This window comes from Danio rerio, chromosome 5 (genome assembly GCF_049306965.1).
Source record: "Danio rerio strain Tuebingen ecotype United States chromosome 5, GRCz12tu, whole genome shotgun sequence".
In the NCBI taxonomy this organism is placed as follows: domain Eukaryota; kingdom Metazoa; phylum Chordata; class Actinopteri; order Cypriniformes; family Danionidae; genus Danio; species Danio rerio.
Genome location: NC_133180.1, coordinates 9,144,594 through 9,168,154, shown reverse-complemented (window position 1 = coordinate 9,168,154; position 23,561 = coordinate 9,144,594). Strand labels below are relative to the sequence as shown.

Here is a 23,561-nt window from a genome sequence, read left to right as displayed (position 1 = left end):
ATCAGGAAATGAGATTTATTTCATACATTTATAGACATAATCGAAGCGGTTTTATTAACGCATTTGTTATGTAATAAACAATGAAATTAATAGATTTCGCGGTTATATTTACTAGCATAAATATGCCTTAAAAATACAAAAACATGATGAAGTTTAAATGCGGAGGTGGTTGTATTGAGCCGTCAGTCGCCCCCTGGAGACCGAAGACTTGCTTGACGCATATAATGAACGAAAGTAGATCCGTCCGATCCAAATTCAGGAGCGATTCTGGGAATTTGGTCCGGTCCCCCCAGTTTTCGACACCCCGTCTGGAAGGCCATGTGCTGCTATTGAACCAAACACATCCGTTCGGATGGTAGCCGTTTATTTCTCGGATATAACCGGGCGATTTCGTAGATATCGGGATTCTACAATCCTTAAGGTAACGTTAACAGTTTGGGAACATGTATGTTGTTGTTTTTTTAAGGTTTGATGTCTTCCCTGTTTGTCAAGGCTCGTGACGTCTTGTGTGTTTGTCTCATGAATAACGTTACATATTGACTGTTTTTGACATGATTCGCGGTGAAATTCACAATTAGGCGTTTATTTATTTATCAGAGGAGTTCTGATCATTCCCGACAACGTTATTACATTTATATCTCTTTATTTTAGCTGTTTGTTACTTTTGTTTAAGCTAATCGGGGGAATTAATTGGATTATATCTGTTAATATAACGTTACTTGGTAATATATGTGTATAAATGTGCTTCTATCTATCTATCTATCTATCTATCTATCTATCTATCTATCTATCTATCTATCTATCTATCTATCTATCTATCTATCTATCTATCTATCTATGCAGGTAGAATAATACAGAATTTATGAACGCTCTTCATATATAATTTTGTTGTTGTTTTACCTGGTCTGTTATGGTGTGCATTTTTTAGAGGCGTTGGTTTATATTTTAACCCTGAAAACTTTGCATTATTCATGTTTACCTAGTTATGTGCAACAATAATTCCTCAAATAAAAACAATACCAATGCAAATTTTCATGCATTATCATATGTAACGTTAGCGCAGTGTTGCTTTCACCTGAAATTGAAGTAAAGTTGGTTTTATATGCGCACATTGAGACTTTCTCCCTAATAATATAAGACTTATTTAAAAATTCTAAATAGGGAAATCATATTAGCTGCCAATGACTGAATTATTAAAGAACAACATTGTTTACAGTCAATAAAATAGTGCTATTTAATTGTTTTGAAGTCATACTTGCATGATATTTTAGACTGAATTTTCAAATTAGCATAGTTAACAATATAGTGACCATCAAATGAACAAATGTGCGAATATAAAACCAACTTCACCGCAGTTCATGTGAATCATGGTGCGGAATGACTGCTGTGTTCTTGTTTTATGGTGTTTAAAGAGATACTTCACTTAAAGATAAAAATTTGTTGTTAATTTACTCAACCTCAGATATCCCAAAATATGTCTTGTCTTGACTTGGAAAAAGCATAAAAGAAGATGTTTAGCTGAAACTGTGATTCTGGCTGATGCAGAAAAGACTGAGGACACTTTGAGAGTCAAAAAAGCCCAAAAACAAATGAGCAAAACAACATTAATTGTCTTCACTTTTAAAAATTGATCCAAACACAGCCGTTTGAATACTAGCTGTTCATTTCTCAAATATAGCCGGGTGATTTAGAAAATATCAGAGGAGTTCTGGTCATTTTCAACAACGTAATTATATTTAAATCTCCTGAATTTAGCTCTTTGGTACTTTTGTTTAACTAATTGGGGGATTTAAAGGGATTATATCTGTTTATATAACGCTACTTGGTATATATGTAAATGTGCATCTGTCTGTCTGTCTGTCTGTCTGTCTGTCTGTCTGTCTGTCTGTCTGTCTGTCTGTCTGTCTGTGCGGATAGAATATTGCATAATTTATGAAAGCTCTTCATCTATAATTTTGTTGTTGTTTTTCCTGGTTTGTTGTGGTGTGCAGTTTTTAGAGACGTTGTTTTATCACTCTATATAATCCTGAAAATTGTAATCATTCATGTTTACCTTGTTATGTGCAGCAGAAATTCCTCAAATAAAACAATACCAATGCAACTTTATGTAGTTATCATATGTAACATTAGCGCAGTGTTGCTTTCACATGAATCAGCATGGTGCTGAATGACTGCTGTGTTCTTGTTTTATGCTGTTTAAAGAGCTACTGCACCCAGAAATTAAAACTTGATCAACCTCAGGTTATCTCAAAATATGTCTTGCCTTTTCAAAAAAGCATAAAAGAAGATGTTTAGCTAAAACCGAGATTCTGGGTCATGCAAAAAAGACTGAGGACACTTTGAGAGTCAAAAAACCCCCAAAACAAATAAGCAAAACAACATTAATGCCCATAACTTTTACGTTTTGCCTCATGAATAACGTTACTTATTGTATTTGACTTGTTTTGCGGTGAAATTCACAACTTTGGCTTTCATTTATTTATTAAAGGAGTTCTGGTCATTTTCGACAACACCATTACATTTAAATCTCTTTAATTTTGCTGTTTGTTACATTTGTTTAGCCTGATCGAGGTAATTAAAGCTGTTATATCCATTTAGGTTAATTAGTGTGTATGTGTAAAAATGACGTCTTTTCTTTCTTTCTTTCTTTCTTTCTTTCTTTCTTTCTTTCTTTCTTTCTTTCTTTCTTTCCTTTTTTAAAACTATCTATCTATCTATCTATCTATCTATCTATCTATCTATCTATCTATCTATCTATCTATCTATCTATCTATCTATCTATCTATCTATCTATCTATCTATCTATCTATCTATCTATCTATCTAATCTTATCTTATCTTATCCTGTCCATCCATCCGTCCTTCCATCCATCCATCCTTCCATCCTTCCATCCATCCATCCATCCATCCATCCATCCATCCATCCATCCATCCATCCATCCATCCATCCATCCATCCATCCATCCATCCATCCATCCATCCATCCATCCATCCATCCATCCAGGTATAATAATGCATATTTTATGAAAGCTATTTGTATGTAATTCTGTTGTTTTTGCCTGGTCTGTTATTGTGTGCAGTTTTTTTAGACGGTGCTTTGTCGGTTTATATTTTAACCTTGAAAAATTTGCATCATTCATGTTTACCTAGTTTTGTGCAGCAGTAACTCCTCAAATAAAAACAATACCAATGCAAATTTTCATGTATTATCATATGTTATGTTAGCGCAGTGTTGCTTTCACATGAATCAGCATGGTGCTGAATGACTGCTGTGTTCTTGTTTTATGGTGTTTAAAGAGGTTCTTCACCTAAAAATGGAAATATGTTTTCTCAACCTCAGGCTATCCCTGGCTGATTTTATTTTAGACTTTTAGCTAAAACCCAGGTTCTGTTAGATACAAAAAAGAGTGAGGACAGTTTGAGAGTCAAAAACCTTGAAAACAAATAAGCACAACAACATTAATGCCCATGGCTCCTGAAAATACAATGGGGTCTTATTAAATAACTGAAGCTGCTCCAGTTGTCAACATGCTTAGAATTGTTTGTTGATGCTGTGGATTTGTTGTAAATGCTCAGTTTCTTGCACAGACTGATCGTTCTGCTTCATTTTATATCTTTGTATTTTCACTCAGGAGCCTCCTCCTCTATTCATTTTGTTAGTGTTGGTAGCTGTTGACATTTTATTTACTAGGGTTGCAAAATATATTATTTCAGCACTGACATCGCAATGTGTGTATCTTGCAACACTCTTAGGAGCGCAGGATGTGTAATCTCAAGTAAAAACTCTATTTAATTTAGAGGGGGTTATGTTTTTTTCTGTAATTTCTTTGTCTTATGCAGATATACAGTGCTCTGCATAAATGAGTACACCCCATTTTAGAAATGATTTTTTTTTATCCATTTCTCAGAGAATATCTGTAATGTATTTTGGTGCACATATTAAAATTATATTTTAGTTATCTAACATCTCTAGAAATAGAAACACAATACATTTGAATTCATGCAAAATATTGCAAACAAAATTACAAACAGCAAGATTTCAACAAAATCCTCCATATTTTGTTTCTTTTGATTTTTGTTCTTTTTAAAATATTTATTTACTATTTTCCCTAACCTATAAATTTGTGCTACTAATTTTGGACTGTTATTGTAAGTTGTTTTGTTAGATTTGTTAGATTAGCTTCAAATTTGGCTTCAGAACTGACTAATCTAATGTATATGCAAAAATATAGTAAAGCATCCTAGAGAAAATATGAATTTAAATGAGCGATTGAGGGGTGTACTCGTATGCTGAGCACTGTACATACAAAATCTAAATTCAAGTTGTCTGGTGCATTTTTCGCACACCGTCTCATAGGATCAAATAGTGGATAAAATTTGTCTTAAAACAAGAGTAGGTGTTTAATATTTTTAGACAATTTTCATAAACTTTTTTTTTTTTTTTTTGATCCCGTTTAATCGTTGGCTACTGTTGTAGAAAATCTAAATGTTTCAATGTTTTTTCCAATGTAGTGCAGCACTAATTTTTTTTATCTCCCTAAGCATTTTTAATGTTACTTTGAAGAAAAAGGCACCTATGTTTACATGGGCTATGTGTGGGTAAATTAACAACAGCAGGGCTTAACAATAAGGATTGCCCGATGGCCCGGGGCCAGCGAGAGAGATATTTGGGACAGATGAGAGAATCGTTACTGGCCTAAACAGGCCAGTGCTGCCTTGTCACAAATTTTTCATTTGCCTGCGACTATTTATCAATTGTGTGCAAATACAGTCTTAGAACCGAGAAACAATTTGTGCTATAAGGTCTTTCTGTTCTTTTCTGTGAAGTTGTAAACACCATATTGCTTCTTGGTATATAGTTTTCCGTCAATTTTAAGTCAGCCACCTTTTGTTTTGCAATAATATACCTGCACATTTTTCATACTGCTATATTTTAATGCTAAATATTTATACATTTAAAAAATATTTAAATTCTAGATTCACAGACATTATTTTTGACACATTATTTAATATAAGTGGCTAAGAAATAGCTGTTTTTTTATTTCATGGGGCCAGTGGAAATTTTGGCAGGGCAAGTAAAAATCTGAACCGCTGGTCCAGTCAGGCCAGTAGAAAATGTCCTTAACGTTGAACCCTAAACAGGATTTAATTTTTGGGTGAAATAAGTTGCACGTCAAGATATAGGGTCATCACTATACTAGAATTCGGTACTAATGGAAACTGAAATTTTAAAAACATCCTTTTCCTGCTAACATTTGAGCCATCCTTTGATGAATCCTAGCTTTAAAACACTCTTGTGTCTCTGTATCTGTTGTTACACTCCGTAAAAAGCTTTGAGTTCGGTGAACTGATGACCTACACGACCAATTACAGTCATTTCTGTCCAGCACATGAACACAATGGTAAATCAGCGGTATTTAAGAATGCGCTCAAATGTTAGCGGGAAATGGATGTTTTAAATATATCAGTATCGATTGGTATTTGGTAACAAATTCTAGTACCGTGACAACCCTACGTCAAGGTATAAATGATCACATAGTGCATGGTAGTATCATGGTATCTTTTATACTGCAGAAGAGAAAACAATGCTGTGTACTGGGTGTGAACGAGTGTGTATGAATGAGTGTTTGGGTGTTTCCCAGTACTGGGTTGCAGCTGGAAGAGCAACAGCTGTGTAAAACATTTGCTGGTGGTTCATTCCGCTGTTATGACTCCTAATAAATAAGGGACTAAGCTGAAGGAAAATGACATTCATCAATAAATGTTATGATTTTGCTGCATTGTTGTGAATTAGTCCACACAATACAAGGTTTCATTGTGAGTCAACGATTACAGGACAATTGCCACTGATGATACAGCTCCTACTATTGCATGTGGTGTTGTCTATTTCACTCTATGAATGAGTGAGTAAGGCATTACACAACAGATTTGTACAAACGAGATCCCTTTTGAACTGTAAGTAAACACAACCAGCACTCCGTAATTATCAGAATTGGAGTCTGGATGTTGCGGTCTTGGCCCTGAGACATATTTTTTCTGCTATTCTATTGTTTACTCATGGAGACGTCAGGCAGAATTTTACAGTCTATAAACACAATCACGAAATTCTGTTTATTTTGCACGTTTTATATGATGGAAGTGGATTATTACTTAGTGAATCTGATTTAATGCTGAATATCTCTGCATGTTTGACACGAGGTAATAATGATGACAGGATTTTAGTTTCTGGTGGACTGCCTGTGTGTTAATCTGATTTCTGAAATCTCGGTGTTCCAGATCTGCTGAGTCATGCCTCACAGAAAGAATGACAGGGTCGCACAGATATTCATCACATTTAATATGTGTTTTGATGTAGGGCTGCACATTGTATCGTTTCAGTACCGATATCTCAGTGTGGTCATTCACAATAGCCACATCGCCGGATTTGCCATGTGTTTTGAGGCCTGTGTGATTGTATGAGGATTTAAACACATTCAGCCATAATAAATTAGACTTGGTAAATGAGAAAACAATGTTTGTTTCAATTGTAACCTTTTTATATACTGTGTGCATTTTGTTTGTTTATTAGATTTTATGCAGATGCACTCTCCTATCCCAATCAATCTAAAATGATCATTTTTTTTCCAAAAGGATATATTCAAGTCATTTGGTGAAATTGTATTTATATCGCAATATACAGTTAAAGTCAGAATTTTTAGCCCCCCTTTGAATTTGTTTAATGTTTTTAATATTTCCCAAATTATGTTTACCAGGGCAAGGAAATTTTCACAGTATGTCTGATAATATTTTTTCTTCTATAGGAAGTCTTATTTGTTTTATTTTGGCTGGAATAAAAGCAGTTATTAGTTTTTTAAACACAATTTTAAGGACAAAATTATTAGCCCCTTTAAGCTATATATATTTTTTGATAGTCTACAGAAGAAACCATTGTCATATAATAACTTGCCTAATTACCCTAACCTGCCCAGTTGATCTAATTAACCTAGTTGAGCCTTTAAATGTCACTTTAAGCTGTATAGAAAAATATCTAGTCAAATATTATTTACTTTCATCATGGCAAAGATAAAATAAATCAGTTATTAGAAATGAGTTAGTAAAACTATTATGTTTTGAAATGCATTGAAAAAATCTCCTCTCCGTTAAACAGAAATTTGAGGAAAAAATAAACAGGGGTCTAAAAATTTAAGAGGGCTAATAATTCTGACTTCAACTGTTAATTGAAGAATAACAAAATAAAGCAATGTTCGATTTTTCCAATATACTGCAGCCTTACTGTGTGTTGGGTGACTTAAAATTAAGCTCATCGTCAGTGTTATTTTAGTATATTTTAGAATTGTAATAGTTAGAATTATTGTTTTCTGTCTATTTTTACTTACTTAAGCTTTATTAATTATTTGCTTTTTGTCATTGTTATAAAATTCTCTAAAGTTTTTTTAAGTTTTTTTTTTTTCTAATTTCATTTGTTTAATTTTACTTGAACTGATTGTTTCACTAAACTGAGAAAAAAAAGTCAAATTAAGGTGTTGAGTATGCGGTGGACTACAGCTCTCAAGCATAACCTACGTTTCCTTTCTAAGGTGAAGCAAATCTCTTCAAAGTTTGCTAAAATAGAAAAATTGTAAATGCAAATCAGGCGTGTTTTGTTAATTTGTTAGAGCATCTGATCGTAGTATTGGTAGCCTAGTCCTCAACAGTAAATAAGGCAAGCATTATAGAGTGAATAATTATTTTTCGAATGCACTTGGTGGTATTGTATTGAAATGTATATTTTGTTTTTATTTTAATTAATTTTTTTTTATCATGTTGCAATATATATCGCAGACTAATAAATATTAAATTCTTCTATTATCATGCAGCCCTACTTGGTGTTGGGTGACCGTCAAAATTTAGCTCTTCGTCAATGTTATTTTAGAATATTTTAGAATTGATTAATAGTTAGAATTATTGTTTTTATGTCTGTTTTTACTTACTAGATTTGGCTAGATTAGATGAACTACAACAGCATTTTTTAAAACTTTTTTTTTTATTTACATTTTTTTTTACAGTTTTTTTTTGTTTGTTTCAACTAAAAATTGAAAAACATTTCATAAAACAGTTACAGCAGCTAAAGGTTTAGAATTCTGACTGATAATATGTAAGGAGTTGAGCGATACAGTTAGAGGAAGGAAGCCATTATATCGCTGCTCTGGACAGATTGTCATTGTTTGCAGCATGTGTGAATGTGCTGGGTGGGAAAGAGAGGAATTTGTTTCTATTCATGGCTCCAAAGGAAAAAAACGAAAGTGATGAGGTCACAAGAAGTCTGTGAGCTGAGCTTTCATGGGTTCCAAAGAAACATTTAGTGCCGAGACGCTGGACTTCCTGTGAGATATTGGAAACTCAGCTGCAATATTTTCCTATAGCTTTTCCACCAGCTCGAGCCCCACTTAAACTTTTAGCTTATTTTGTGCCAGTGTTGTTTTACTATTTAGTGTTATTTTAGTAATTTTTGTTTGTTTATTGTTGTTTATAATTAAATTGTAATGTTAATTTTATGTTAAAGTCTGTTACTTTTAAGCAGAAGCTACTGTGCTCCAAAACAGTGACAATTTGCTTTCAGAATATATAAACGTTATATAAAAATCCAAAGTTTGCAGTTTGTCAGTTCCGCCGAAATGGAGCAATTTTTTTTCCCCACATCACCTCATACTTCAATTTCTCATCAAGTCTTCTGACCAATCAAATGCTCTCTATCTGACATGCTCCGCCCCCTTCAAGGCACTTTTCAATTGATGCGCTTGAGCTTAACCACTCTCACTGACAGTGTTGTGATAAACAAAACACTATTGCTGCTTTTTTTAAAGGGAAGGTGCTACTCTGTCCCACCCTTTTTTCATTTTTCAGTTAAGATGACCTCAAACAGTGAATAATAGTGCACATTTCAAAGCACTTCACAGGACCTTTAAATTAGGGCAGGGCAATATAGCAAAAATGCTTCCACTTTTTAGAGTATCCCAACCATGACTGAAGATACTGCTGGCTTGAAACTGAATCGAGCGTGCTAAACAATACTTAGTGACGCAGTATGACCTATTTTCAGCCGATAATATCTCTAATATCAACACAATTATAGATTCCTGCATATTTCTGCTGTGTGATTGGCTATTAGGATCAGTATCGAGGTAAAATGTCCAGTTTATCATCGTTTTTGACATTTTTATTGCCATTCAATATGATAGCCCTACTTTAAATACTGTTTATACACACCTGCCGCAAACCTACATGTATAGTATTTTTGGTGAGGATGATGAATGCCAACTCGCCACGCGATGGAGCATGAATGCATTTTAAATGCTCCAAAAATTCATTGCGGCATAAATTGTGTAATATTTCTCTATCATATAAACACGAGTGCTATAATATCACTCAAGTGCACATTTTCTCCTGATTTGCGCGAATGCAATTTTATACAAGAATAAATAAGAAGTTATTGATGAAACTGAATTATTGTTGTTGCATATATAACATAGCATTATATATTTATCATTGAATTAAAAATATATATATTATCATTTTTGGCCTTTCGATTAGTGCATCTTGGTGCATTATTGTTTTGTAATTTTTTGACTGAATTGTAAAACTGAATTAAAAAACTCGTTTGATTAATTTGTGTATTAGTCCTGTTATTCATTCCTGACTTAAATATCTACGCCTATTGACAGTATTATTAGTGTTAGAACTTTCTAAAGTTTAGAATAGAGCAATTCCATGCAAATGTAAAAAAAAAAAAAAAAAAAAAAATCTGGTTTTCACCTAAATAGCTAAACCGTTTTTAGGTTTGTGTAGTCTGTTATTTTACATTGGTCCCAAATGTCTCTGTCAGTGTTTTCAAACAATCATATTTAATTTATCAAAGTCACGCAAGTGACAATTTCACATCTGTCACATCCATAACCAAGCTTTTTCCTCATACATGCAAAAATATAACTTATAAAAAAATCTATATTACTTTTATGTCTAGTGAGCTAACTCTTATCCTTTTAACGAGCGTTATTTTTTTGGGTTGTATAGTTTAATTCACAGAATTTCCACAAACTGTGTTGTATACTGGAAACTAGGCTTGGGTTGATAGCATAGACTGTAAAATATATGGACGTAGTGTCCGTGACGTCACCCATAGGTTTCTAAACAGCTCCAAAGAAGCCACAAGTAGGGGCGGCCCACCGGCTCCATTTTGTTCGTCATTGCACCCACGGCGGGATACCAAACAAAGGCAAAGAGGCGGAGAGTGAGCTGAGCTACAGACACCTGCTGGCATTTTGCTTGGACCAGGCTTAGACACACTTTACTTTTGGAAAACGCTTAATACTTTATCACCTGCGACTCATTTGTGTTCTGACCACATGTGTTTGCCTGTACACTATATCAATAAAGTATTTAGACTTTTAAAAATACTGTAGTAACACACTGAGCCACTAAGTATTGTTCCTCCTACAGGAGGAAAACCTGAATTACTTCCAAACACTTTAGATATAGTCTGTGTTAGTAAATGCAAGACTATTGATGAAATCTAGCATAACACTGAATGACAACACTTCAGACGAAGTCCATAGCTAATCAATCTATCAGATTCTGGAGTGCTTTACAGGTCTAATGAACATTATAAATGATAAATGATCTTAAATGAAACAAATACATTAATGGAGATGGTTTACAAGTATATAACTTTACTCACATGGGAAACGGAGGCCACGTCAATGGCTTGTGAACACAATTAAGTGCACACAGCATCCCATGTCATTTGATAATTGTAGTAAACAATCCCAAAAGGCAACTGACTGTGTAAAGCCACATAAAACAACACAAAAATATGATGAATATGCCGAAATCAGTGGCTAATCTGCCGGTGTCAGCTGAGGTAATGTGACGGTGACCAGCAAGACCTAACTGTCAATCAAGTGGCCACGCCCTTAATTACGCAAACCTAATATAGCCTAATAAATCAAGGAAACTGGTAAGTTATAAAAAAAATTCCCACCCCTCACAGTTGTCATGAAGGGTAATATTAGCTCTATGAACCAAAATCTTTCTTTGTACCAGGCGCACAAAGTGTAAACACCTTTTTTTCTGCTGTAAAGTTGGCCATTCTAACAGTGGGCTCAATTAAACTTTGCTCTATTATGGAGCCAGGACTAGTCGAATTTCGATGAATTGCAGTTTCAGTTACTTCCGTATTGGCCTCCCGAGGTAGAGCGGGAGGTTGCCGCTTGGTTGATAGACTATGCCATCTTCCATCGTCGATGGCTGATAAACATCATGATGCTCACTATAGTTGTTAAATGTGATATTTAATTAATTTTGTCTCTATCTAATGACTCTTCAGTCTTTTAAATCTATCAGGTAACATGTCACAGTGTCAGTACACTGCTTCAGTCTTACGCTTTCGTACTTAGTTAATTTAGCCAAAACCATCTTCCATTGCGATGTTTCACATTAGACATTGCACAATGCCAAATTGATCGACATTGCCCAACCGTACTGTAAACTCATAGATTTTTTTTTGGTCACATGCATAACGCATCTTTATTCCCTCATTTAAAATCTAAAAAATGTTTACGAATTGATGTTTTTCTGCTCCCATAACTCTGCGGCTAGTTTTTTTGGAAAATTTAAGCAGATGTTTTAATATAATGTTAACTTATAATTTCTCAGTCAATGTATGTTTTGAATTTTTAGTGCAAATGTCACATCCATAACGCTGGAGTTGCTCACTAGTTGTTAACTGTATTAAGAATTGTAAAATGACATTGGTATCTAAACAGTGAAGTTGTATTTCTTCCTCTTATTGATTGATTGATTCATCCATTGCTAATTCTAAATGCTGTGACTAAAAAAAAATATTAAGATTATTACTTTGAGTTGGATTAATTGCATCTCTATTTGACTTTAACTTCTCAAACATTAGATACAACATTCCCATTGTACACTGCAGTTTCTCACTTCGCGGAAGACCCACCGTACAGGCTGCCAAAATAAACATTGGATTCCTTCAGCCTTCTGAAGACTGGGCATGTGCTGGGCTGTTATATTTGGATGATTATGAGGAATCTATGAAAAATGCGGTTTACCTTCAATTACTGTCACCGTTATCTCAGATGTCATGAAGACTTTGTTAGTGATGCAAGGAAACTGGCACAGATTAGTTTTTTTTAAGGTGAAGTGGTGCAGCTTTCCAGAAACAAACAAACACAAAAAAAGACACTGTGTTTTCCTGTTCATTGCCCTCTGGCTGTTCACAGCCTGGTGCAATATTGAAGAGATCTGTCAACAAGATCATTGTGAGCTCGCAAACAAGGTCTGCAAACTCACATGTGATATTTCTTTTTTACCATAACCCTGCAGCGTAAGGCAGCACTGATCAAGTCAATATTTAGAATCCTGTTTCTAAAGGATGTTTGTTGATTCGAAAACATGATTTCTTTTTTAATCAAAGATATTTAAGGGCACCTATGGTGAAAAATCAACTTTTCAAGCTGTTTGGACAGACATGTGTGTAAGTATAGTGTACATACTGTCATATTGGGACACACACAGTCCATTTTTTTTTTTTAAAGTAACAACATAAAAACGGTGGACCAATTGGAGCGGTTTTCAGATCGACCACAACTTTACGTAGGAGTGCGATTTCCCCCCGCCCACCAATATTGATTGACAGCTGCGTGCATTAACATGTCTCTGTGGTAATGCATAAAATCATATCGACTAAACAGGACGAGCGCAAAGCAACCGGGAAAAAAAAGATCTGTTCAGTTTGCTAGGATTATCAATCATCATCAGACGTGATCAAGAGTGAGTTTTTCAAGTTTAACATGTTTTAAAGGGCCATGAAACCCCCTCGTTTCAGCAGGGTGTTTTCACACCTCTACTTTGGAAAAAGTCAGAAAAGTGGGCGTGTCCAGCTCTGTTTAGGGGGGAGTGTCGGAGGAAGAAAAGAGGCTTGGTGGGGTAGTGTCTATTTGGGCGCGCTGAATTTTAGAGTCAAAACACACACCCACAGCGGATAATGTGACTGTGTTTACATGGACATCTGTAGTCGAATTATTTGCCAGATTATTAAATGGTGGACTTTACATGCAGTTTGGCTCTTTCATTCAGGGAATTCATTCATGTCCCTCCCGACAAACGTGATATTTGATTCGAGGCGCTGCTCTATTCAGCGCCTCGAATATATTCTATGATGTATTTTTCATTCAATGTTTAATACCGCACGGCGAATGAGAGAAAAAAAAACTCAGCATTTCCTGGAAGCTTAGATGCACATGGCAGGTAGCGTCGGAAAGCCGCGTGTGTTATTCTGGTCACAAAATCCAACACGAGGTTATAGTTTGGTTGTAACTGTTAGTGCTAACTTGTTTACACTCGTTGCAATAGTTTGTTTGATACGAATAAAATACGAACTGAATAAACAAAGAGCACTGGTCGCTCACTTACCAAATCTGTAGAGACAGGACAATCACCAGCAACTAGAGCCGCGTCTTTATTTAGAGGAGACTACAAGCGAATCTGGATCTCAGCGTTTGCAGATGAGAACAGCTCTCAGGTAAACAGTAATCCTCCTTGGACACGTAAGTTATTGTTGTCGCGCGTCGCGTACACTGTAATCCACACGTGAGTCTGAGCTCTCACAGAGAGAAAATGAAAACAAAACTTAACTGCAGCAAACTATAAAAGCAACACTTCACGCTTGTTTTGCCAACACAACGTGGCGTCTCTGCCATCTACACTCTGACAGTAATGAATATTAATGAAGTTGCACAATAGAGCGCGCTGATTGGTTTGAACCAAGCCTTACTCATGCATTAATGCAGGACACTGTAAGACGTAATAAGACACACTCTGGTACAGACGCCCCGTCTGCACGCTGGAATACACGCTATTATGTCATGGCCGTGACGCAGCTTCAAAAATTTGTTTCAAACCGGAAGTACGAATTTGCTTGAAATAACGCAAAAACAACCAATTTACACTTTTTAGTGAAATATAGGTGTCCTAATAGTGTTTTTAGCAGTGTGGGACACATATACGACTGTCAACAGCTCAAAAAATGTGTTTTGGTGTTTTGTGACCCTTTAAAACGTGTGCACGTGTGTAATGAAGTACAGCCATTCACTTCAGATTCACTTCATCAGCACATGGGTGTTTTGTCTCTCTCAATGTCTCTGTGTGTGTGTGTGTGTGTGTGTGTGTGTGTGTGTGTGTGTGTGTGTGTGTGTGTGTGTGTGTGTGTGTGTGTGTGCGCGCTATGCTTGTGTGTGTGTGTGTCTGCGTGTCTACGCTATGTATGTGTGTGTGTGTCTGCGGTACTTTTCTGTGCTATGTGTGTTTGTGTGTGTGTGTGTGTGTGTCTGCGGTACTTGTCTGTGCTATGTGTGTTTGTGTGTGTGTGTGTGTCTGCGTCTGCCTGCGTGTCTATGCTATGTATGTGCGTGTGTGTGTCCGCGCTACGTGTCTGTGCTATGTGTGTGTGTGTTTCTGCGCTGTGTGTGTGTGTGTGTGTGTGTGTGTGTGTGTGAACTCATTCTTGCAACTCCATAAAAATGCATCAAATACTGATGGTAAAGCTCTTACTGTAGTATTTCTGCTTCCTGAGGCAGCCGAGGGTGGCGATTGAGGCATGTTGCTGACAGGCACGTGGGAACGGTGGGTGGGGATGACTCGCCTTAAAGGCCCAGTGCAAAAAAACTGCAACAACCTTTTCCCAGCTTTAATACAGACACTTCAAACAGCTCTAATAAATACTCTGATGGGTGTTTTGAGCTGAAACTTTACAGACACATTCTGGCTTATAATAAATATACACAAAAGACACAAAAGACTTATAATAAATATGAAAAAAGGGGTAACCTATGTGCCATTTAATGGAATTCTAGTGGCAATGTGGGCAAGTTTTACACCATTAGCTTCATTTCAGCATGAAAAAGATCTGCAGATTTACAAAGCACAGTCATTCCAGCAGGATATATTCTCTACATTGAAATATTGTTATTTTCTATATCAGCGCTGTTTCTAAATTCACTCAAGCATATATATATACACACAGTTGAAGTCAGAATTATTAGCCCCCCTGTTTATTTTATTTTTTTCCAACACATTTCTAAACATAATAGTTTTAATAACTCATCTCTAATAACTGATTTATTTTATCTTTGCCATGATGACAGTAAATAATATTTGACTAGATGTTTTTCAAGACACTTCTGTACAGCTTAAAGTGACATTTAGGCGTTAACTAGGCAGGTTAGGGTAATTAGGGGCTAATAATTTTGAACTTAAAACGGTTTTTAAAAAATAATAATATTAATAATAAATTAAAAAAGCTGTTTTTATTCTAGTCGAAATAAAACAAATAAGACTTTCTTCAGAAGAAAAAATATCAGACATACTGTAAAAAATTCCTTGCTCTGTTAAACATCATTTGGGAAAAATTTGTATATGTATTTTCTGATCGCTCTGCATTTGCTTACTGAACAAAATTCTCTCAGTTTTTTGGAGACTTATTGTCTGGAATATTGCTGGAGTGGTTACATGCTGAAGGTAAATAAAGCCGTGGGTTAAGGTATTTATTTACAATTATTTCTGAAAGTTTGAGATGTTTGCAGAGGCAAGAACCACCACTGAATGTTTATCTGTTGCACTGGCAGAAACGGTCGCTTTTTTTACATGGCCAAAATTTGCTTTTCTTCTTAAAAGGCTTATATTTTTCTCCTTCTTCTCTCCTGGCTTCTAAACCGTTTATTTTTCTGCATAAAATATTTGTTCCCATACTTCAGTTTACTGGAAATGTGAAATGGCTTCAGTTTCAGTTTGAGGTGGTGTTTGGGGATTTTCTTACCGGAGAGACTTTAGAGGCTTGTTTAAACTTGCAATCTGGCATGGGCACCCAAGACCAGATCTGTCACATACATTCCCTGTTTATGCTCTCTTTTGCTAATTTCTATTTAAATAAGTCTAATCCCTAGTAAATAAGTACTTTAACTTACTCTTTAGCAGTTGTGCCACAGTTACACTGTAAATGATTCCTCAAACATGCTTCATTTGGACCTACCTAAAATGTGCTGTAAGCCATTTGGAGATTTTAGACTTCACAGCTATCCCTTACCAAACACAATGTGCAGCATTTTTTGCAAGAATGTTAACAAGCTTATTTAGTATACTGCTTTCCTGAATTTCTTTCATTTATATGATCCAAAAATAAAGCTGCAACACTGTGGCAGTTTAATCTTTCACAGGAATGTGTTGCTTATTTGCATCCTCATGATTTCACTTTGACATGTTAAGGTGATAAGAAGCTCATGATGTGCACCAACAACACTGTTGATCAGATGCTCTGTAAAAAATGCTGGCTTCCACACAATTCCTTCTTGTTGTCCCAACACAAATCGATTAAGTTAACTTTAATCTTTTTTTTATTTTTTTTAACAAATTTAAGTGGATTGAACATAATACAATTAGGTAGTTAAAATTCAACTCCTTTTAAATAAGTAGTTTGAACAAGCAGCAAAAGTCCTTTTTTTGAGTGTCGCTTATCAAATGGATCATGTATGTCTTGCCAACACCGGTTGGTTCTATTCACAAAAGCAACCGAAAATGTTGTAATCAAAACCGGGCTTGTCAGATTCACATTGCTAAAAGGGTTTTGTTTTGTTTCTGATTTACTGTTTGATGATAAAAGCAGATGAGAACTGGATATTCAGGATTTCCAGGGAATAAACTGAACTCTGGGTTTGCAATAAGGTTGATATTTTGGGAAAAATGTAATATTGTGACTCATTTTGATTTAAAGGCACTCTCAAAAAATGACTTTTGCTGCTTGTTCAAACTACTATAAAAAGAGCTGAAACGACACAATCTTTGAGCTTTTTGGCAGACAACTTAATTTTTTTAATGCTCAATTCACTTACATTTGTAAAAACTAAGTAGTTAATTTAATTGCTCCTTGTTGTCCCAACACAAATTGATTGTGTGGAACCCAGCATTTTTTACTGTGCGGGTGTGTGTGTGTGTGTGTGTGTGTGTGGATCAAACCCAGGATTTCTTTTGTGTCTGCATGAAATGAAATATATAAAACTGCTTTATAATATTCAGATGTCCTGATTTTGATTTGCAAGCTCATGTTTTTAGATTCTGTAAAAATATTTGATCAGATCTTGATTTATACTGCTGTGGGAAAAATCGCTTGAATATTCAACATTTCTTCAAACTATTTGGATTTATTAGGGATGGTTTTGATTAAAATGATTAGATTTTAAAATTAAGGTCTTATAATAGTTCTAATGAAGTCAAATAAAAAACATTGTTTACAGCATGTTCTCCTCAAATCACTCAGAAAACTGGTCAGAACGCCAAATTTTTTCATGTTGTGTTTGAAATTCAGGGTTAGTTCACCAAAAATGATGCCTTAAATCTCAACTAAATGAAAACAAGGCACTGTTTTTTATAAAAAAAAAAAAACAATTCAAATTTAAATTTGTAAAAATGTCATTAAAATGAAATAAAGAAATCTGTTTATTTTGTATAGCCCTGTTATACACCAAACATATATTAAAGGTGCTGTTTGTAAGTTTCTGACTCTTCTAAAACATAAAAATACCACAATATGTTTGCAGATGTCTAAGAAACATGCACAAGAAACAAGTGTTGTGAACATTCTTGTTTATCTGAAAACAATGCTGAAGTCAGCTATTCTGCTTTGAAAATGTGCATTTCGTGCTGGAACATCTGTCTTTGTTTTGGTTCTTTTAACCCCCCCAATACCAGTTTAACCAATTAAATTTCAGCCCCCCGGGTTGCCATGGTGGAAAACAGGGTATTTCATTCATTCAGTCAGGAAGGTGGGCGGTAGCAGCCTCAGAAATTAGAAGCATATTCAGAGTTCCACATAAGGTGATTCTTAATTCGCAGTAATGAGCAATTTGGCTGTTTGCACCTGACAAAACACGACAGAAATTTAAACTCAGCCATTCAGAAGCACAGAGTAGTGCACTCACTGCGCACCAATGCAATGGTAAGGTTCATAATCTTTAACATTATTAAATGTAGATGCTGAATCACTGATATGTGTTGGCTTCACAGTTCTAAAGTTCGATTTCAAAGGGTTTATTTAAGATCTGAGGTGAACTGTCTGCTGCTGCTTTCAGTAGTGTGGCAATAAATGTCATGTAAAATGGCGTTCAAACTCACATTATTAGCATTTAACACTGATTAAGCTCATGAAAGCACATAAAGCACAAGAGGTATACCTGAGGTGATCATTGTCAGTTTATCCTATTGTTCAGCAGCGAGAAATAGAAACCGTTTTTAAAATATAAATACATTTCAGGTGTTGGTTAGAACAAAAACTCCTTTTAATTAGGAAAATATTTCTTCTATCACGTGCTGTTGCTTTATTTAGAACACAAATTAAATCAGCCTTTAGGCTCGACAATCAGGCTTCTGTTTGTGTCCTTAATTTGGTAACTTTGCTTGAGTGTGTTTTGAACCAGGTGTGCAATACCTAGTTCAACCACTGGGCGTCATGCTTACATACTGCACCATTAAATTGAAGTTAAATTCATTCATTCATTTTCTTGTCGGCTTAGTCCCTTAATTTATCTGTGGTCGCCCCAGTGGAATGAACTGCCAACTTATCCAGTACATTTTTATGCAGCGGATGCCCTTCTAGCCGCAACCCATCTCTGGGAAACATCCACACACCCTCCTTCACACCCACATTAATACACTATGGACAATTTAGCCTACCCAATTCACCTGTACCGCATATCTTTGGACTGTGGGGTAAACCGGAGCACCCGGAGGAAACCCACGCGAACGCAGGGGGAACATGCAAACTCCACACAGAAACGCCAACTGAGCCGAGGCTCGACCCAGCGACCTTCTTGCTGTGAGGTGATAGTGCTAACCACTGCGCCACTGCATCGCCTTGCAGTTAAATATTGTATTACATTTTTCAGATAACATAATAAAGAAATAAGGTTCAAATAATGCTTTATAATTGTTCAGAACAACAGATAATTTTGTTAAATTTAAACCACATGCTTATTTTGACGTACTTAATAGAATTTATATTTTAAAAATGGTATATATAAACATTATGAATGATCCTGAAAACAGCTTTTGTTGCATACATTTTATTTAGATTTGAAGTTAAATCTGACCACAGTGTGTGTTCTATTACATTTCTGCCAATGCATTTCATGCAATATAAGACACAGGAAAAAGATCAAATAAAATAACTAGGGATGCTCCGATCAGGATTTTTGCAGCCGATACCAGGTACTGATTCTTTGTTATGGTGATCGGCCGATACAGAGTACCGATTCTGATGCTTCAAGCTTTATAATGCACATTAAGCACATTCTCCTTCTAAGTAATTGGGGATCTTGCCTTAACCTAAGACAGGGGTCAGCAACCCGCGGCTCTAGAGCCGCATGCGGCTCTTTAGCGCTGTCCTTGTGGCTCCCTGGAGCTTTTTTAACAATGTTCAAAAAGATGGGGGAGGTTAGTATATATTTTTGTTTTAATATGATTTCTATAGGAGGACAAACATTTTTAACGTTTTCAAATGCTGTAAAAGTGTGTAGAATTAATATTTAATTTCAACATTTCTGTGTTAATTTCAACCTGCGACATAGGTTTCTATGAGCAGGGCGGGATGCCAGGCAGGTGGCTGTTGTACACAAACCTGGAGATAATAAAGCATGGAAAACCGTTCACAGATGGTGACTACATGAAGGAGTCATTCATCAACATATTAGAACACCTATTTGCAGAATTCAAAAACAAAATCAAGATAATACAAAAAATTAAAGATATACCTCTCTCCGCTAAGACAGTGAAGGAAAGGGCTATTAAAATGGCAGGTAACATCACCGATCAGCAAACCAAGGACATTCATTCAGTGCCAGTATACTCAATTGCCTGTGATGTGACCGATATTCAATGTGCTTTTATGCAGGTATGTGAACTCTAATGAGCCGCAAGAAGAAATGATCAAATTAATACCACTGAAAGACCAGAAACTGTGCTGAAGTGTTTAAATGACAACGAAATAAACACCAACCACCTGATTTCAGTGGCTATTTAATCATGAAGGCTCATTATGTATTTATAGCCAACTTAGTCATTTTTATAGTAGGCTAATATAGCTACTATAGATACATACAGCATGTGTTTCCTTCATTATAAAGCTTATATAAGGCTTTACATTTTTTGCGGCTCCACACATATTTGTTTTGTTTTTGTTTTGGTCCAATGTGGCTCTTTCAACACTTTGGGTTGCCGACCCCTGACCTAAGAGAATAAATTAAGGATGCTGAATATAATCCTTTAAACATGTCTCTCATACCATTTAGAAATAAGAAAATAATAGAGATTTGCTGTGATTATTACTCTATTCATTTAACCTAACTAACATAATGCTTAGATAATCACTGTGCCTCTTGATCTGTTCTCTTGCCCATTCACTCTCGTCATCATGATTTCTGTTTTTTTAACTGTATATGTGGGAGACTTGCAGAGCTTTTGGGAGAGATCATTTGGTTGGACACTTGATTAGGGATGATCGTTCAGCTTACGTCAGCTTATGTAGCCTAGATATATAACCTGGGTGTGCACTTGGGTCTTTCTCGGATCACATGCGATCGGTTCATGAGATCAGCCAGATACCGATCAAGTAGGGGTGTCAAAATTAATCGTTTCTTTGGTGCACTGTGATTCAGACGCGGACAATTCGGTATCGGTTCAGTAATAATCATAACTGGTTATTACTGACGTCATTTACCTCATATGCGCTCTGTCGCGAGGGAGGCGATCGAGAGTATTTACAGTGCTTTAACTACTTAAAACTCATAAAATGTGCACAATTTCACTGTGTGTGTTTGCTGGATCAGTCTTTCACTGACATATACAACAATAGCCCCTATTTCACTGAGATCAGGAGAATGAAAGTAGCCTACTCCATTTCTCTTTCTCTGTCTCTCTCTTTCTCACACACACACAGTGGCCCATTTGACCTGCTGGATTGGCTTTTCTTCTCTTCTCGGCTGTTTTACAGTGTTACTTTTGCATACAGAAACGAGCGCGTGTCTGCAGAGTTTTCTCCACCGTGTCTATCATACATCAGCTGTGAGATCGCCGCTGCCGCTTATCAGTATCACTCATCTGTGAAGAGCGCAGCGCGCAAGAGCCAATCGCATCCGTTTTTTTTTTGAGGGTGTGACCAATCAAAGGGGTGTAAGAGAACTAGACAAGGATCAGAAATTGAGCTGGACATTTATATTTGTTTATATTATTTGCTAAATGCTCGTTTTGTTTAAAGTTACAGTTTATATATCTGACTGTTTGTATTAAATGACAAAATTGTATTACAAATAGTATATAAATATAAATATATTCATACATTTTAATACAAGAATTGCTGCTGTGAAGAAAATATAAAACTGTGTATGGAAAGCACCGTCAATGCACCGTGATGCACCGAGATATCGAATTGAACCGAACCGATGGCATGATAATCGTAACCGAACCGTGAGACTAGTGTAGGTTCACAGCTCTACGATCAAGTCATTAAATGTGATTATCGACCAATGGCGATCTCGATCGGTCAGAGCTTCTTTAATAATGACTGTTGTTGCAAGCTGTTGTTGGTTTGTTTCAATTAAGACTTGAGTGTTTGTGTTTTGCTATGCAGTTTAGAAATAAAGTAATGTGCACAGATCTGATATCCATCCTGTAAAACGTATTTGAGCTTTTAATCTGATGTGTGATCTCTCTGTTTTGTTGTAGGTGTGAGTTCTCCTGCTCTTTCTCTGGTCAGTATGCAGGGCTGGGTGACTCTGGCTGTGTTGCTGAGCCTTGGGGCCGAACGCTCTCATGGACAGAACGGTGAGTTTCATTCATTTCCTCAGACAGATTGATCAGGCCATGTTGGCAGATTCCGCCAAGTCATGCTAAGTTTAACTGACCTCTAGAATAACATTCATCAGAGCATTTATTTTATAAAGTGGGGCAGGTTTTAAAGTTGCAAAATCATTTATTTGACCATAAATGTAGTAAATATTGTGAAATTCTGCTATGGAAACAAATAGGAGTCTATTTTACTATTTTATTTATGTTTGTTATATATTTATGTTATTTATTTTATTAGCTAAATGGTAAATTTAAATTCTTTTATATTTTTCTGTTTAACAGAAGTTTTATTTCAGCACATTTCTAATCATAATAGTTTTAATAACTCATTTCTAATAACTGATTTATTTTATCTTTGCCACGATGACAATAAATAATATTTGACCAGATATTTTTTAAGATACTAGTATTCAGCTTACAGTGACATTTAAAGGCCTAACTGGGTTAATTAAGCTAATTTGACAAGTTTGTGTAATTAGGCAAATCATTGTAAAAGCTTTCTTCTGACCAGTGGTTCTCAAGGGAAACGTGAGTGGGAGTCGTGAGACAATGCGGGGGACGCTTGGTGATTTCCAAAAATCTCATATATTTTATTAAACTATTAGAGTTATCATATTTTATCCATAAGAAGATGTGGTTTTTAACGTATAATGTTTAATATATACTTAATATTTAGTAGTTACATTAAAAAAAACATGCAAATAAAAAGCCATCAGCCTTTTAAATTATTATTTTTTTCATTGGATTGCAACCTCTAGGGTTATTATGCTAGATTAACGACACTTACATACATTAAAAATAAAGGACTGAACATGGAGGATGATCTTCTAGTGGCTGTCTCCGAAATTAAACTAGGAATAGTCTTGTGCTATAAACAATGTTCTCACCATTCTCATTAAGTGAGGTTTATATTAAATTAAACAAATGAATAATGATTATAAAAAATATATATGGTTGTTAGACTGTTGCACTTTTTTGTGTTGTCAATATGCTCATGTTATATAGTTCTTATTGGTGTGTGTGCACCAGTGTGTGCAATATTTGTATGTGTATAACCGCCTCCGAGCATAAAGGGGGTTGCGAGTCACTGGCGTTGTTATTTTAGGGGTCATGGGCTGAAAAGTTTAAGGGTGCTTTCACATCTGTAGTTCGCTTCATTTGGTCCGGACCAAGGCCAATAAATGATACATTGTTGCATTTTCTGCCGTCTTTGGGTCGCTTTCACACCACACTGCTGGCTTTGGTCCGAACCAGTTGAAACGAACCAAAATGCAGTCATCTGACAAATGCGGAAATATTAGCAACCATCAGGTAATGTTTTCCCCTCTCTCTCTCTCTGTTGGTAAAGCGCTGTCAACAAGTATTTTTCCTCCATATCCCATAATGCACAGCGCATCGGCCTACGGCAGCTGAATTAGTCCAAAACAGGTTGGATCTGTTTTAGTACGGATCATATTCTCACCACAAACGAACCGCTCCAGGGTTCGTTTGAAAGCGTACCGAGACCACCTCTTCAAGCAGGTCTCGGTACGCTTATTTGGTCCGCTTTTGATGTGCACTCGAGTACGATTGCTGCATTCTCACCTGCCCAAACGAACTGCACCAAAAGTGAAAACG

General features: G+C 35.8%; 1 protein-coding gene across 1 annotated transcript in view; it reads left to right on the top strand.

The window, feature by feature from the left end:
• Window positions 1-249: 249 nt before the first annotated feature.
• Window positions 250-23,561, top strand: part of lifra (LIF receptor subunit alpha a) — a 74,794-nt gene continuing 51,482 nt past the window's right edge. Inside the window, 2 exon segments of the mRNA NM_001014306.2 lie at window positions 250-421; window positions 21,822-21,920. Coding sequence (NP_001014328.2) covers window positions 21,854-21,920 — 67 coding nt within the window. The 5' untranslated portion in view covers window positions 250-421; window positions 21,822-21,853.